This window comes from Cucumis sativus, chromosome 2 (genome assembly GCF_000004075.3).
Source record: "Cucumis sativus cultivar 9930 chromosome 2, Cucumber_9930_V3, whole genome shotgun sequence".
Classification (NCBI taxonomy): Eukaryota; Viridiplantae; Streptophyta; class Magnoliopsida; order Cucurbitales; family Cucurbitaceae; genus Cucumis; species Cucumis sativus.
This window is the reverse complement of record NC_026656.2, coordinates 24,363,211-24,379,951: the sequence shown is the minus strand read 5'-3', so window position 1 is coordinate 24,379,951 and position 16,741 is coordinate 24,363,211. Positions and strand designations below refer to the sequence as shown.

The 16,741-nt window shown below is 29.3% G+C and overlaps 1 protein-coding gene across 1 annotated transcript; it reads right to left on the bottom strand.

Moving 5' to 3' along the window:
• Nucleotides 1–5,186: 5,186 nt before the first annotated feature.
• LOC101222423 (cellulose synthase-like protein D3) lies at nucleotides 5,187–9,980 on the bottom strand. The gene is made up of 4 exons (XM_004148054.3): nucleotides 9,480–9,980; nucleotides 8,160–9,069; nucleotides 7,240–8,050; nucleotides 5,187–7,134 (listed from the first exon to the last, which is right to left on the bottom strand). Exons 2-4 carry the CDS (start codon nucleotides 9,026–9,028, stop codon nucleotides 5,374–5,376), a joined length of 3,441 nt encoding a protein of 1,146 aa, XP_004148102.1. The 5' UTR covers nucleotides 9,029–9,069; nucleotides 9,480–9,980; the 3' UTR covers nucleotides 5,187–5,373.
• Nucleotides 9,981–16,741: the final 6,761 nt, after the last annotated feature.

Genomic DNA, 16,741 nt, shown 5'->3' with positions numbered 1-16,741 from the left:
AATTCACAATTTAGGAATATCAATGGTTGTAAATAATTAAAAAAAAATGTAATTTAGTTTCAAGAAGGGACTTACATCATTTTAATTTTTCACCATGTTTTATAAAAAATCCTAATAAAAAATAATTGAATTATCGTTAATCTAGTAACATTTTGTTATGATTATACCAATTTTTATTATTATAGATCGATACATGTAATCTTAGTTCAATAGTCATCTAGTTTTTAGAATTTAAACTTTTTTATCTCGTAAAAAAGCATATTATGTGTTAATTAGTGTAGACACACCCAAATTAACCTAGACTCATTTGATAAATTCAAACACTTTATTAAGCATTACCAGATTTTTATTTTATTGGATATAAAACATATGTTAGGTTTTTTCCAAAACATTTTAGTGCTAAAATACAAAGTTGAAAGAGGACAACAGCTAAGAGTATTAGAACTAAAATGGGTCTAAGATTTATTCCAAAGGAAAACATCTAATTAAAGTATCCATTTAATATATTTTTTTAAAAATCCATTAATGGTGTACGAAAGAATGAATAGTATCTTTTATATAAAAAAAAAATGTATGGTAATTAAAACATGCTCGATAATATAAGTATTGTATCAATCTAGACTATAAATTTACTCGAATTTTATTTTATATTATCTTGATTTATTTTATTTTATTTTATTTCATCTCATCTCTCATTTTTCACTTTATTTTGTTGGGTCAAAATTCACCCACACCACACTCACACATATGCAGTACTTAGCATTTCTAATGTGTGTATATATATACACACATAATATTGAGTTAGCATTTCTGCTTGTTAAATAATTAGGAGCTTGGTGTATTCATCTTTCAATGTGGTATTTGCTTCTCTTTTTTTCTTACATATAGTATCTGTTTTTAGTTTCCAAATTTAAAGAAAAAAATCTAATTATGTCTTTAAAATTTATATATTCAATTATAATAATCATAAATAACACTTACTCAAGTTTGAATATCAGTGTCACGACTAAGAACATAAATCTAAACAATTTTGAAGGTAAATTAAAAAGAACTATTAGAGTTAATCAGTTAAGTTAAGTTACTCGTGGAGAAAATATCTATAAATGAGGAGTTTAAATTGATAAACTTTTTTATTAAACTCTAAATAAAAACTATTAAAATATTTTGATTATTAATTTAAATTTATTTTAGAATGAAGTCGAATTTCTTTATGAAGGAATATGATCCTTGAACGGGATTCTCCTACTCGAGGCAATGTGGTGGATGGAATGGAAATTCCCTACAATGGGTCTTCATCTCACTCCGTTCTCGTTGTCAACCCTATTTATCAGTATTTATCGATGATATTTTGTTATATTTATAAATATTTCATTTTCAATTAATAATAAAATCGATGTATTTTGACTAAATCCTTTATCATGATGTTAATGGAAAGAATAAAATAAAAATATGATTTTGAATAGAACGAAACAAAGTTTAACAACTTTTATTGATAGAGAGATGAAAGGTTTGTTTGGTAAAAGTATATTCTTAGCTAAAGAAAAGAAAGGTTTATTTATGACTCAAATTTTTTTTTAATTTTTTTAATTTTTTTAAAGACACTGAACAAATCATTTACATCATATTCTAACTTTAATTAATTTTCTTCCATCTAATATTGTTTAAGAAAAAATTAGAGTTTAGGAGATACAATTTTAAGCTTGTGAAAACTTGAACAAATATTTTTTTTTCAAATGTATGGTAATTCCAAATCCTGATTTGAATCTTAGGCTTAAGCGTTACAAAAGGTATAAATTTTATATGATACAGTTGATACCAACAAATTAATACATTTATGAAAGTTAAGGGATTAATTAGATACAAATGCTCATTTAGAATTTAAATTGATATGCCATAAAAAAAAAAAAATTGGGAGGATAAGTTTACCCTTGTTTTTATTTGTTTTTAATACGGCATCAATAGGTCAGAGTTGATTTTTTAATCAAACCAACTATGGTCATTTTAGAAAATATTCAAACCGACCTCAACTGCAGAGGAGAAAAAGTCGGTCGGTAGATTTAATTTTTTAAAATAATTTAAAATTTTTCTCAAACGGATCACACTAACTGACCAACTTTGATTCTCGGCTCGATATTTAGTTTATCATGTTCACCCTACATTTTGTAGAAGATTGTAGTCAACTTTATTTTTTTAAAATTTGAAATATATAATATAGAAAATTGAAAACATAATTACTTAAGGGAGAAAATGCAATTAGGAGGGTTGCTTTTTAGAATATGTGGATGGAATGAATCAAAACATAAGGTTTGAATTAGTTGATAATAGAATAAGTATGAAGTATGAATTGAGGTAGATTGATTTTGTCTCCTTTTTTTCTTTAATACAAAGAAATGATCACTCAATTATTTGTTTGGGGATAGATCTATGCAATTCACATTGTTTAAAATATTATATAAATAAACAAAACAAACTTTTGTCTTTTAAGATCTAAAATTAGTTCATGTGCACTTCATATTTTCTTTTCAAACAATTCCTTCTTGTTCTTTCTTTCTTTCTTTATATTCTCATTTATCTCTAAAATTATTTAAAAGCAAAATGGAGCATATCGATCAATTTTCATATGATCACATGGGCTACCTTTTTCTAGATATTGATGGAATAGGTTTGAGTTGGTAATTTTCTTTCATGTTTTGGCTTGAGTTATAAAATAATGTCTTTACACAACACCTTCATGACAAAAATGGCACAAAGGTATAAGATGGGAGCTAATTCAATGCCATGCCCACCATCAAATTGTTTTGATTATATATGACAATGATGTGGTAAACAATCATGAGCTTTTAAATTAATTTTATATATCACTTTTATACCTACTCCTTTCCTTCAATACGTTCTCAATGTGCCTACTTCCCTAATTCTAATTTTTATACTTAGTTATAATTGACATTTTTAAACAAAAAAAATCAGAATTATATGAATCGAAAAAGATAATTAAAAATTAAGGTGGACCTAGAAAAAAGGAACTGGTCAGGATTAAGCCAGCGACCGAGGTTGACCCATGAAAAATGTCGAATTGAGCATATTTTACTAATACCCCCAATTTGTAGTCATGCTTGTAGTCCAATATGTGTCTAATGAAGACCCTTGGTCGAGAGAAAGGTTACCTCTTCTATTTAGCACACATTGGCCCATTCAACTTGAGAGATAACCTATCTCATCTAGGATTAGGAAACTCGCACCCTAATTTTAGTTAGACATTTGAGTTCTATATGATGTAACTTAGATTTCTAACTTCTTACTTATTTAGGCATTTGAGTTTTTTTTTTCTTTGTTTTTGCAGGTCACCTCTCCCTTAAATTACAAATTTAACGTTGGTGTCATGTGAAGGTTATGTGCGTTTTTCTTTAGTTAAAATTTGGCATCAATATGCTTGATAATTATTCAGAAAAATTACCTTTCCAGTCCCTAATGTTGATGAATGTGTGTTTGGTCCCTATATTATTTTAAAAAATATTTTTTAGTTCCCAAATTTAAAAGAATATACTCATTTAGTCTTCGAAATTTTAAAATGCTCATTTATAATTCTTGAGATTTTTAAAATAAATAACTTTATACATTTACTTTAAATAATTATATAATATTTTAAATTAGAATAATAACTTATGAATATAGTATGTTTTCTAAAACTACCTTTTCTAATTTTAAATAACATATATTTATCTTAAAAAACAAACCTATAATACTTTTATGACCTTATAAACATGTTTTTTAAAATTCAATGAATAAAAAGGTACATTTTGAAAACTTAAGAACGAAATGATTTTATTCTTATAAACCTATGAACTAAAAATATCCACTTTTAAAATTCACCGATCAAAAGTACATATTTATCCAAACTTATGACTAAAAGATAGTTTTTCCTAAGTATTTTGTTTGATTTTAGTTGAGCTAATAAATATGATTTTCAATATTAATTTTTTAATAACTATAACTCCATTTAATAATCATTTGATTTTAATTTTGATAGAAATTTAGCTAAAAATTTAACTCCTACACTTAAATATAAACATGGTGGCATGAAAATTAAAAAGAAATACTTAATTTTTAAATTAGAAAAAACTAAGTAATTATTAAACAAAGCCTAAATCATTATCAAACGAAAACTAAAACAAATGTAAGAATAGAGTTTAGGGTAGTTAAAACGAACACAATGACCCAAAAATCCAATTAACCGATCCAACCTAGGTTGGTTCACGAGTTCACATAAAATAACAAAAATCAACCTAGGTTTTAACTATATTTAAAAATAATCATTACTTTTATTTAATTTCATGATTTTTTTATATAATTTAGATTTGTAGGAGTAGTTTGAAAAATTATCGTTTTATATAAATTGAATTGAATGATTCGTTTTCATTCGTTATATGTAGTGGTAATTGAAGAAATTTGAGAATAGAAAAATGAAATAAAGAAAGTATTTTAATTATTATGAATATTTAGAATGAGTTATATATAAGAAGGAGAAGGCGTGGAAGGTGAAGAAGGGTTTAGGGTTTGTTAGAACAAATTTGACGATCAAGTTTGAGGCGTAAACGCCACTTTCTTCTTGTTTTGATAATTCCTATATATATATATATAACCATTTTTCATTACCAATAAATAAATATATAAATAAACAATAAATTAAAAGGTATTAAATAGCTGCCTTTTTCCTTCAACTCTTTCATTTCTTTGGTCAATATTTAATATTTCATTCCTATATTTATTATTAATTATAGCATCTCATCTATCCTTCCATTCTCATTATAACAATGAATTCTCATGATTTTGTCTCATTTATTTTCAATTCTCCTACACCTCTCTCTCTCTTGCATTTAATACCTATATACTATAGAGGAGGATTAGGATGTGTTCACATTTTCAAAATAATACAAAAAATTTATTTGCCTAATCTTTCTTTTCATTAATTACTTAATTAACATCTCAAACCTTATTTATCTTTAATATACTTATATAGGCAGTCATCCTCTAAAATAGAATATTTATTTCTTTTTAAATATAAACTTTACAACCAACGCGGCATAACTCAAATCGCATTATTAGTCATTAATTAAGAAATTAATCTAAAATTTTGAGATACACAATAAAGATTTCAAATTCTTAAGATTAAAAGGGAAAATTGGAAGTGAAATGAAAAGGAAAAAGGGCTGAGTATATAAAATTTGATAGCGAATCCTCAAGAAATTACAAAATGTATAGCTAATCTAAGTACAATTTATGAGAGAATTAAAGTGAAAGAATTGAACAGAGAAAAGAATTTTTGAGTGAGAAAAAAAAAAAAGAAAAAAAGAGTAATGAATTGGATTTGTGTGTTTAAGGGAATGTGAAAGAACCTCCAATTTGATTAGTTCCTGCTGGAGGACTAATGGCTACCCAAAGAAGAGAAATGGTGATAGCAATGAGACCTGACCACACAAAAACAATGGTAGGAGTCCTTCCTCTTCTTCCCATCAGCCCTTTAGCGAAAGGGTAGAGATGAGCCAGTACCCAAAAACTGAAGAAAACCCCTCCGATCAACCGGCTCCATTGCGGTATAACGCTATATATTGTTCGGCTAAACCCGACTGCTATTGCAATTAAGTTTGTGATCATGATGGTGATTGGTGGTATCATTAGAGATGTCCATTTGACGATGTAGAGATCAGCAAACTCGTCATCTACGTCGTCACCAGCGGATTTCGATGTCAAGGTAAATGAAATTTCAATGCCAGCAACAACTTTTAGTAGACCTTGAAGAACAGCAGCCAGATGAGCACTTGTACCACCAATCAGCCAGAATTGTTCATTCCTCCACCACTCTTCTAATTCAATACCGGACCATCGGATCTCGAGCACAGCAAGCATACACAATGTGAGGGTAATGATTAGAAGGTAAGTAAGAAATGTGACATTAAGTGTTTGGACGATGAACTGGCCAGAGAAGAGGGAAAGTGCTGGTAGAAAGCAGTAGACAATGAGGAAGATTGAAGTGAAAGGGTAGATTCCAACGTTTAAGTATGCTATTCTTTGTAAAACCTTCATTTTTGGACTAGCAAGGAAGGCATTGTTCCGGGAGAAGAAAATTTCGACAGATCCTGTAGCCCATCGAAGCACTTGATGAAGCCTATCAGTGAGGTTGATCGGAGCTGTGCCACGGAAAGCATCTCGTTTCGTTACACAGTAAACTGATTTCCAACCTCTATTATGCATCCTATATCCAGTGACCACATCTTCAGTAACAGATCCATAAATCCACCCGACACGGTTACCCCATTCTGTTTTATCTTCATACCAACAAGAAATCACACTAATTGCCTCTGCCACTGTTGAAGCATCAAGAAGATCACGGGGGATCGTAAGAGCACCTGGTGGGCGTCCGTTTTTTACGGCTGGATGATCTGCTAAGGGCCGCCCTTGATACTCAGCAACTGGGATTGAATCAATAAGGAAAGTTGAGTTACCAAATCTTTTAGGAAACAAAGACAGATTCATTTCCTCATCATCAGAATCACCCATTCTCAAAGCTCTGCTCTCTTCAGGGCTGCTTGCAACTGATGTATGCTTCTTTCGTTGCCCCCCGCAGCAGCAGCTACAAAAACCAGCCTGATGCTCTTTCGAACGAGGAGGATCAAATCCATAAAGGGCAACCCTCCTAAACAGGCATCCTGTTCCCACGTAAACTGGTCCCTGAAGTCCATCGAGAGCTCGCATATTAACATCAAAGAACACGGTGTTGTGATTTGCATATCGATCGGAAGGATCAATCCCCTCAAATCTTTGTGGGAACTGCACATAGCAAAGTCGATCACCTCCACGATCCATCATGAAGCACATTCCTTCTCTCATTGCTTGAGAGTTGTAGATATAGTGGTCACAATCAAGGTTGAGAATGAAGGGACCATTGGACATGATAGCTGACGCTCGAACAAGAGCATTCATGGCCCCAGCCTTCTTGTTGTGATCATACCCCGGTCGTTTCTCTCGAGAAACATAAACAAGCAAAGGAAGACGAATATCAACCTCAGAAAGGTTAAGAAGCTTCTCGTCTTCAACTGTTCCGTGAAGAGGTTCATCACTAGGTGGCTTCAACATCACCTGCATATCAAAACATGATAGATATGTCAGGAAAAACGAAATCAAAATTCCAAAATAATAATATCTCTGAGTTCATTTTAAGCAGTAACTTTTCAATGATGTTACCTGTATTATACCAGCATGGTCACCCTTTGAGTGCTCAGATGATGGTTGCAACCAAGTCCCTGGCCAATGGGTTCCATCAGCCATCCATGTTGCTTTAGAGATCTTCACACTTTCTATTGGTTCATCAGCACCAATGTTCTGTCTTTGAACCTTCATAGCTTTGATTTCCTCTCTTGCATGATATGCATCCGAGCGGCGACGAATAGAGTCAGGAAGTCCATTTATACGAACTTTGAACTCATCATACTCACGCTTGACACGTCTGCGATCCTTGACAAAGTCTGACTTTACTTTGTTCTTGAATGGATCTCTTTTCAAACTGAAATATGACTCAGGATTACGAGGTTCAATGCCATGCTTTCGACAAAATGGAACCCAAATATTAGCAAAGCTTGCAGCTTCGGCCATAGCTTCAAAAGTTAAAAGTGCACCTCCATCATCAGAAACATAGCAAGCAAGCTTTTCAACTGGGTAGTCAGCTGCTAAAATGGAGAGGATAGTGTTTGCAGTAACAAGAGGTGGTTCTTTTTCAGGATCTGCAGTGGATACAAAGATATCTATGCCTGGGAGATCAGATTTCCCAGTAGGATTACTTGGACTCGGTGTTTCGAATTTCTCCTTCAACACATTAAGATCAGTAGCTCTATTTATAGGACACAACTTCGGTAGTTGATCAAGAAGCCAAGAAAAAGCAAACCAAATTTCACAAACCACTGACATAGCCCAAAGCCAATATGCATCAGTATTTGGATGACTCACTCTCCAAGCCAAGAAGAATCCAAGAACAACCATCCGAACTGCGATCAAAAGCCTGTTTCAAAACAATGTTATCAATTTATCATTCTAGAATAAGTTGGGAAGAAATCCAAAATGAAAACAGTGACAGACATAACAATGTTAGAATGTCAATGAGAGCATACCTATATGGACTCAAAACAGCAGCAGGAATTTTCAGTTTTCGTGTAAGGGGTCGCCATGGTTTATTCATGAATTCCATAGGCTCAACTTCGTCGCTGTTCCCATTTTCGAATCCCTCGTCCTTCGGCCATATAGCATTCCCATATCCATAAGTTCCCCTAGTCTCAAACAACCATCTATTGTGATCAAATTCTCCAACCCCAGTTTGACTTCTCATTAATGCAGATTTAGTAGACTTCATCAATGACAATCTTCTCTCCATTTTTGACATTGTAGCTGGTGGAGGAAGTGTAAGAGGTCTTCCATGTTCAACAGCAATTTCATCTAGATCCGTGTTCTTATACGGTTCTTTACAACCGGGGCAAATTCCACCTCCAGTTTTAACCGCATCGACGTAACAATCTCGACATATCTTGAAATCACATTCACATGGGAGAATGTCATTTCCACGTTCATCACTCATAACCTTTGCATCACAGCCAGGAATAGCACATCTAGATCCTTTTGTACCAGCCATTTGTGGATGTATTGCTTCAGATTCAATCACTTTGTCCATCAAATGAGCTCGGGTCACGCTGTTAAACCCACCAGTAAATAGCGAATTCGATACATATTGCTCTTCGACCTTCTGTGAAATTGAAGGATCCATTGGTTGATTATCAGGTGTTGGAGGAATGTGTACAGTATAGTTCATGAAATCACCACTCCCAAGCTCACTATCAAGATCATCTCTTGAGTAGCTAATATACCGACCCGACGATGTTCTTCGTCCAAATGTCACTGTTGGTGGAAGTGGAGGCTTCTGTGCTTCCGATGCATCGGAAGCTGTTGACAAATTCGATCGGATCGGTTTGAATGACTTCGATGCCATAATCAAACTCAATTATGAAGTTATTAAGTTATATCCAACAACTGCAGAACAAAAAAAAAAAAAAAAACAGTATTATCAAACATAATTCATAAGAATACACTGTTTGGATAAACTGAGGTGGACTATTTCATTAGACTCGGGAATGAAACTATACTAAATTTCTAATACTCTTTTAGTCTAATTGTCAATCAAAGAAAACATAGATCATCAATGCACTTAAAACCCTCCTTAGAATAAGAGAAACAGAGTTCTGAGTCAATGAACAGAGCAATACCACATTCTCTAAACAATGGAAGAAAGAACGATAATTTCAAATGGGAAGTACAGAAACATAATCAAAATACAAAAGAAAGTGAAAACATCGAGAATCATACATGCAAAAACACCTTTAAACCATTCGTTTAGGAAGCTGAAATTAAGAAGATGAAATATCTAAAGAAAAAAAACATACCTAGCTCCTTAGCCAAAAACAAACAGAACCCACTTCACAGCAAGCTAAAACTTGAAAGAAGAAAGTTGTTGGGCCATTGAGAATGGAGAAGAAAATGGGAAAGGAGAGAAAAAGAGAATGAGGATTGATCGTGAGGAGGACTATGAGCACTAATAGGCCATGATTGAAGGGAAGAAAAAACAAAATAAATAAAAGAAGAAGAAGAAGAAGAAAAACAAGACTTAGTCGTGAGTTGTGGGGAAGATTAACAGCACTAATTGACCATATGAGATTGTATCATTCTGAAATAATTTTATATACAAAAAACATGAAATACGAAAGATCAGAAGAAGGTTCAGGTGGGCAGAGTGTGATGCTCTGTTTTTTTTAAAAAAAATATATAAATAGAATTAAGAAACAGCTATGGGGGATTGATTTGGGTTAGACCCATTTGGGATATGGTTAATGAATATTAAAATAAAGGATGAAAGTGAAGGAAGGAATGGGAGAAAGGGGAAAAAGTCTTGGAGCTTTCTCTGTCAATGGAGATGGAAGGTGGACTTTTTAACTACGCGGAGGAGGAAACAGAGGGAAACCAAGAAAGAAGGTAGATAGGATTTGGTAAAATGCAAATAAAATTTTAATAAATAAAACATTAATTGTTATTATTTTGGGTGTGGAAAGTTTGGTAATGTGAATGAATGTTTGTTTTAATTGGAAAACTATCTTTTTGTTTTTGGATAAAATATAACTTTTCTTTTTCTTCCAAATATGAAAGTTAAAATTTTCAAAATTTAACATGTAATTTATGGGAGGGCATATTGGTCATTTGACGTTTAATTAAAAAAATTTAGAGAAAGAAGTGGGAAATGTAGACCAAATTTTGGAAGGAAATGTAATTGGAAGCCATTATGTTGGGGTGTGCTGGCAAGAGACATGAAGGACAGAGAACTATTAATAATTGAAGGAAATTTGGTTATTCAATATTTTAAACCAAACATTACTTTTAAATTCTATCAAAATATTGAATTTGTAGCTTCTGTATTTGTAGAAAACTCATGCTTTTAATGTTTAGGTTCACTCATATTCTTTGATGAAACATCATCCTTCACACTAAAATGCATTCTTTCATCTCTGCTTCATCCTAATTGCTTGCTTTCTCTCCATCTTTCCATACTGTGGATCTTTCCTTCAAAACAAATTTTCCAAAAAATAAGTCTTTGTTGCTTGACCATTTGGTCTTCAAAGATTTTACTTTCTTTTATCATGTGTTTTGTAATTTTAGATGCAAAGTTTTGACATAAAGTTTTATTCATAAATACATCATTATTATATAAATTCATCCAATTCATTATTATACGTCATTATAGTTTGATGATTCACTCCATTCATTTTTTTTGGCAGTACCAAAGGCTATGATGAATAAACTATGATCTGTTTATTTATTTAATTATTAGACCATGTAATTTAGAATAAAGCACATCTATACGTTCTCTCTTTTATTCTTTTTAAAGTTTTAAACTATAAATTTGTCCTAGAAAAAAAAAAGTATTATAATAGTTTGCATTGCATGTGAAGAAGTTTTGATGTTGAGGAAAGATTTCTTTTTTTAATTTAGAAAAAAAAAAAAAGGACAAAAAGAAAAGTAAATGGAAAGCATGATGAGAAATGAAAATAATAAAAAAGAAAAGTTTGTAAGTTATAGAAAAAAAGAAAACAAAAAGAGGCGAAAATGATGGGATGGTGAGGGAAAGGGAAACGCGTCGATTCAATTTTGGAGATGTGAATGCGAGCTGTTTGGTTCTGAAAACATGCTTTCCTAATTCCCACAATTCATGCCTTTCTCTTTTTCTTCTCTTAAATATTTTTACATTATTATCATTATGGATCTTAATGAAGTGAATGTTTATAAATCTTGAACTGGTGAGATTTTTACTTTTTTTGTACTTTTTTGAATGGTTGTGTGTTGCTTAGGAAGTTTTGGTAGATCAGGAATTGTGAATTGTGAGGTTGTTAGTTTAAATCCTCTATAAATATGATGAAGTCAACCACACCACTTTCATTCTGTACAACAAAATTTGCACTTTCCAGGGCCACAAATCACTAACTCTAACTGGGCTCAACTCTATCAACCCATCAGCCAACTGGGCTCAACCCCATCAAAATCCTCTATAAATATGCACACACATGTTAGTTACTGACTCTAAGTTTGCTTCATTTGTGGACTTAGACTGTTTGTCAAATCTCCAGTATCAGTACCAACAATGTGGTTCTTACAATTTTGATTTTACAATTTAGTAACGCAACAACATTCTCTTTAATAATATTTGTTTTCTTTTTACCCGTTGGATAACCAACATACTATTAGTGAACCATGTAGTGTGTCGATCTTTACGTTCTTCTATTCAACTCATTTTAGTTTTTTTTTTCCCTAAACAATAGATGGTATTAATATATTATAACTTTTGACATTGACATAAGAGTAGATATTGATTATGTATAAAAATTTAAAAAGTCTAAAAAATGTTTATATTGTATTTTCTATTAGAGTGTTTATGTAATTGATATATACTCTTTTGATAAGGTAGCTAAAAAATGTTTTTACGTTTAACGTACAAATTGACTTAAAAGAGTTAAAAAGAAATTCTTTCTTCTTTATTATCTAATGGTATGTCTCATAGTAATACTCTCTAATTATTTGTATAAATTAGGATGAGACCATATTTGTTTATAATCTTTCCTTGTAACATCGCCAATTGAAGAAATTAAAATTTTATAGCACTGCAAGAAAAATTTATTTTCATGACACTAAAAATATGTTATTAACAGATTTTGTAACTCATTTTTAGTCCTCTAATCCACCATCAATGTAAGTCTATAGACGACTCTTCCAAAAAGTGTCATAATTAAATGTTTCATGACATTGTAGTTTTGTTTTCTATGACAAAATTTGATTGTCAATATAGATTCAAAGTGTTTACTTTTTCTGTCAATTAAACATTTAACTTGACACAAACAAGAGAGAAAAAAAAGGCATCGAAGCGACCGTTGTGACATGCTTCCAATCAACATCACTTCCTAATTTTGACATTATTAATGTATCATTTAAGTACATAAATTTATTGTTATGTACAGTCATTAGATTATGTTTGATGACATAATAGATATATATGATACTTGTTTCGATTCATATTATTTGATGCTCGAATTTTTATACCAAATAAATAAATATATCAATGAACCTTTAGATATAATTATATAAACAAAGTTGTAGTATGTTCAACTACAAATCTAGTAATAAAAATAGAATTGCTTGTTTTACTTCGAACAAACTAAATATATACAATAGTTTGCTTCCTTGGCTTTCTAAGTTCTAAAGAAACAAAAGATTCATTTTAGACGCACATTTTAATAAGCCACCAAATATTTATAACAATACGATCACTATTCGCACTTACTATATTTATCCAAACAAAAACAAACCTAAAAACTACATAACAAAAGTGTACAATAAGTGTCGTGGATCCAAGAACTTACATAACTTAAGAAGTACAATAATTGACATAACCGCACCTGAAACTTACAAAATATGTAATAAAACGTTTTAAAATAGTATCTAAGTGTACTTTAAAACTTAAAACCAAACTAAATGACCACCATAACTGCAGAATAGCCACAATAATTCTAGACTACAAAAATATGTAAAAGAAATTGTAGAAAAGCTAGGAAGATTAAGATACCAATAAAATGTTGCTACATTCAAGTGATCTTTTCATGTGCCCAACCTTGTTTTCATAACCTACACATTTGGTTGATTTGTGGGAATAGTTAAACACCTAAATACATTGTGAAAAATACATAGTTTAAGTTGTTAGTAGCTAACAACTAACACCAAAAAGCACAAATGTACATTTGACCTTCACGTTAACTAAAGGCTTCAAACTTCAACCAAGACAACTTAATATCTCTCTACATGGTAAAAAATTAGGATACTTACCAAAAATGGCTATAGAAGCTTAATTTTCCTCTAAAAATCCAACGTAAACCAAATGGCATAAATTTCACCATCATAACAATCCTCCTACTCCACCTTCTTCTTTCAACCCTATTTCATGAACTGCAGCAACTGCTTTTCTTCCCCTTTCTAAGTCTTCAAGGAACAAATACATTGAAGTAAAACAAAAAGATTATATGTATGCCTAAAAGACAATGAACTTGTCTGCACATAGAGTATTGAAAAGTAGACAATGCAGACAAGTTAAGAAAATTAGGAGAGAAGGGAACCAAAACTAAAAGAGAGAGTCTTCCCAAAGAAACATGAAAAATATGGTCTTAACATTTAAAACAACTTCAATAATGTCTAAGTATGCCTTCTAATAAACCAACTAAACATTCACAAAACATTATACTATTTCTTTCAATTCTGTTGTTTAAATTTTTCGGATTTAATCCCAATGATCTACATCTCATACAACAAGTATTTTTTTTGGAATTTGAATCCTTATTTTTCTTTTCTTCTCCTCTTAAAAGATAGAGAGAAAGAAAAGAACCTATACAAAAATTTTAGTATTTTTTTACTTTTTTTTCTTTCTTTTATCATCATTTAAAAAAAAAATCCTTTAGCTTTTTCCATCTCTCTAAAAAAAATAGGGAGAGAAAAAAAACATAAGGAAAATGTTTTTATTTTTATTTATCGGTATTTCATTACTTTTTTTTTCATAAATCCCAACTCTTAACTTTTATTTTAATTTCTCTAAATAGGATATTTTTTAACAATAATGTAAAATTTGAAACATATATAAAAAGTGGGTTGAGTGCAAAATTATTTTTAAAAACTGGTGAATCGTGTACTCCGGTACACAACGCATGGAGTGGAATCCATATATTCTATTATATATATATATATATTTACATTGGGCCCCACATTTTTTTATTTTCTCATGTGGGTCTCCCACATTTTATTTTTTCTCATTATTTATATATACTGTACCCACATATAATATAATATAATATATATATTAAACATTCAAATTCTAAAAAGATATTTCTTTATTAAATTAATTTATTATTATTTTATTTTTTCTTTATATATATTTAAATATCTCAATCTTCAATTTTTCTTATTAAATTCATTTTTTCTAATTTAATTTAATTATTACTTAACCAAAATCATACACATTTTTTTTCTTTCAATTTTCAATATTTTTTTTAAAAAATTCACATATTAACAAAATATGTTATTAAAAAAATATATTAAACAAATGAAAATAGTAATAATAATAATTAAAAAACGTTGAAGTTACTCAAAATAATAATAATAATAAATCAATGGACATTACTAATTAAATAAAAAAATTAATATATATATATATATATTAAATATCTCAATCTTCAATTTTTTTATTAATTTATCTTTTCTAATTTAATTTAATTATTTCTTAACCAAAATTATATATATATATTTCTAATTTTGTGTGTAGAAAAACACATATATTAACGAAATATATTATTAAAAAATATATTAAACAAAATAAAATAATAATAATAATCGAAAAAAGTTGAAGTTTACTCTAAAAATAATAACAATAACAAATTTGCATTAAAAAATTATCCGTTAAATTTTTTAAATTTAATTTGTAATCGAATCAATTCTTGCCTTTTTCCTTTTGCCATAAACATGAATTTTTTTATTCAATTACCAATGTGCATTGGTGGCTTCAAGTGTTATTATTATTATTATTATTTTTAGTAATTTCAACTTCTCTCAATTAATATTATTACTATTTTAATAACATATTTTGTTAATATATGAGTTTTTTTATAAAAAAAATTGAAAATAAGAAAAAAAAAAGATATGCATAATTTTGATTAAGAAAGAATTAAATTAAATTAGAAAAATGAATTTAATAAGAAAAAATGAAGATTGAAGATTGTGATATTAATATATATAAAGAAAAAATAAAAAATAAAATAATTTAATAAAGAAATATATTTTTAGAATTTGAATGTTTAATATATATTATATTATATGTGGGTATATATATATAAATAATGAGAAAAAGTGAAATGTGTGGGACTCACGTATATAAATTATGAAAAAATAAAAAAATGTGAGGTCCAGTATATATATAAAAGCAAGGAAAAAATAAAAGATGTGAAGTCCACTGTATGGAAGTCTTCACCTCAACTCACCTATTTTTTAAAATAGTTTTGCACTCAATCTATTTTTTGAGATATGTTTCAAATTTTACATTATTTTTAAAAATGATCCCTAAAACATTCGGAGAAAAAGAACGGAGAATAAATGAAATTTTATCATTATTATTGTTATTACTATTATTTGATTTCTTTTTTTTTATTATTATTATTTTTTATTTTATTACTATTACTGCTTTTTACTTATTATGGTTGTTGTTATTATTATTATTAATTATAATTGTAATTATTATTACTATTATTCTTATCATTATTTTTTTATTTTTTATACTCGTTGCTATTTTCTTTTCTTTCCTTGTTTTGTTGTTTTATCACAATTATTGACATATACACTTAAATGTAATCTTTTGTATTTAAAATTTTTAATGTTTTAAAATCTTTCTAATTTAAATTTTTTATATTTTAAAATAATAGATTTTAATTTAAAATTCTTTTAATTTTTAAAATGAAAATTCCTTTTAATCCTTTAGTAAATTTTTCTATAATGTTATAAAGTTTTTTTTTATGGTTTTCAAAACCTTCCAAATTTTATGTATGATTTCATAAGGTTATTTTAAATCAGTATTTTCTAATGACTTAACCGTTTTCTTTAAATAAAATTCTAGGATGAAATTTAGAAAATTTGAGAGTCCAGTTTTCTAGAATTATTGAAATGAGGGATCACATCTTGGACTTCAGATGTGATTCCAAGAAAAAATTATTTAATCAATGTCTTTTTTAAAAAAGAAATTACTAAAAGACTAACTTACGATAGATTTTGATAAATTGTAATAATTTCTCATTTTCTTATGGTAAGAAATTTTTCTCAATATATAATCTAATTAATGTAATATCATTTCACTTATTTTATGAGACTATTGCCTCAAATATTTGAGTAATATTTTCAATTCAAGATTTGAAATTTGGTCACCGTTTTTCTAAATGGGTGTTGTATGGTGCTAATACATTTCCCATACACAAATGACTCTCAAGCTCAATTCTATTTTTCGCAGACCATTTTTTTAAAAAAACTGTCTACTTTATTTCGAGGTCCAATCACCCCGTAAAAAAGATTGGTGGTGACTCAT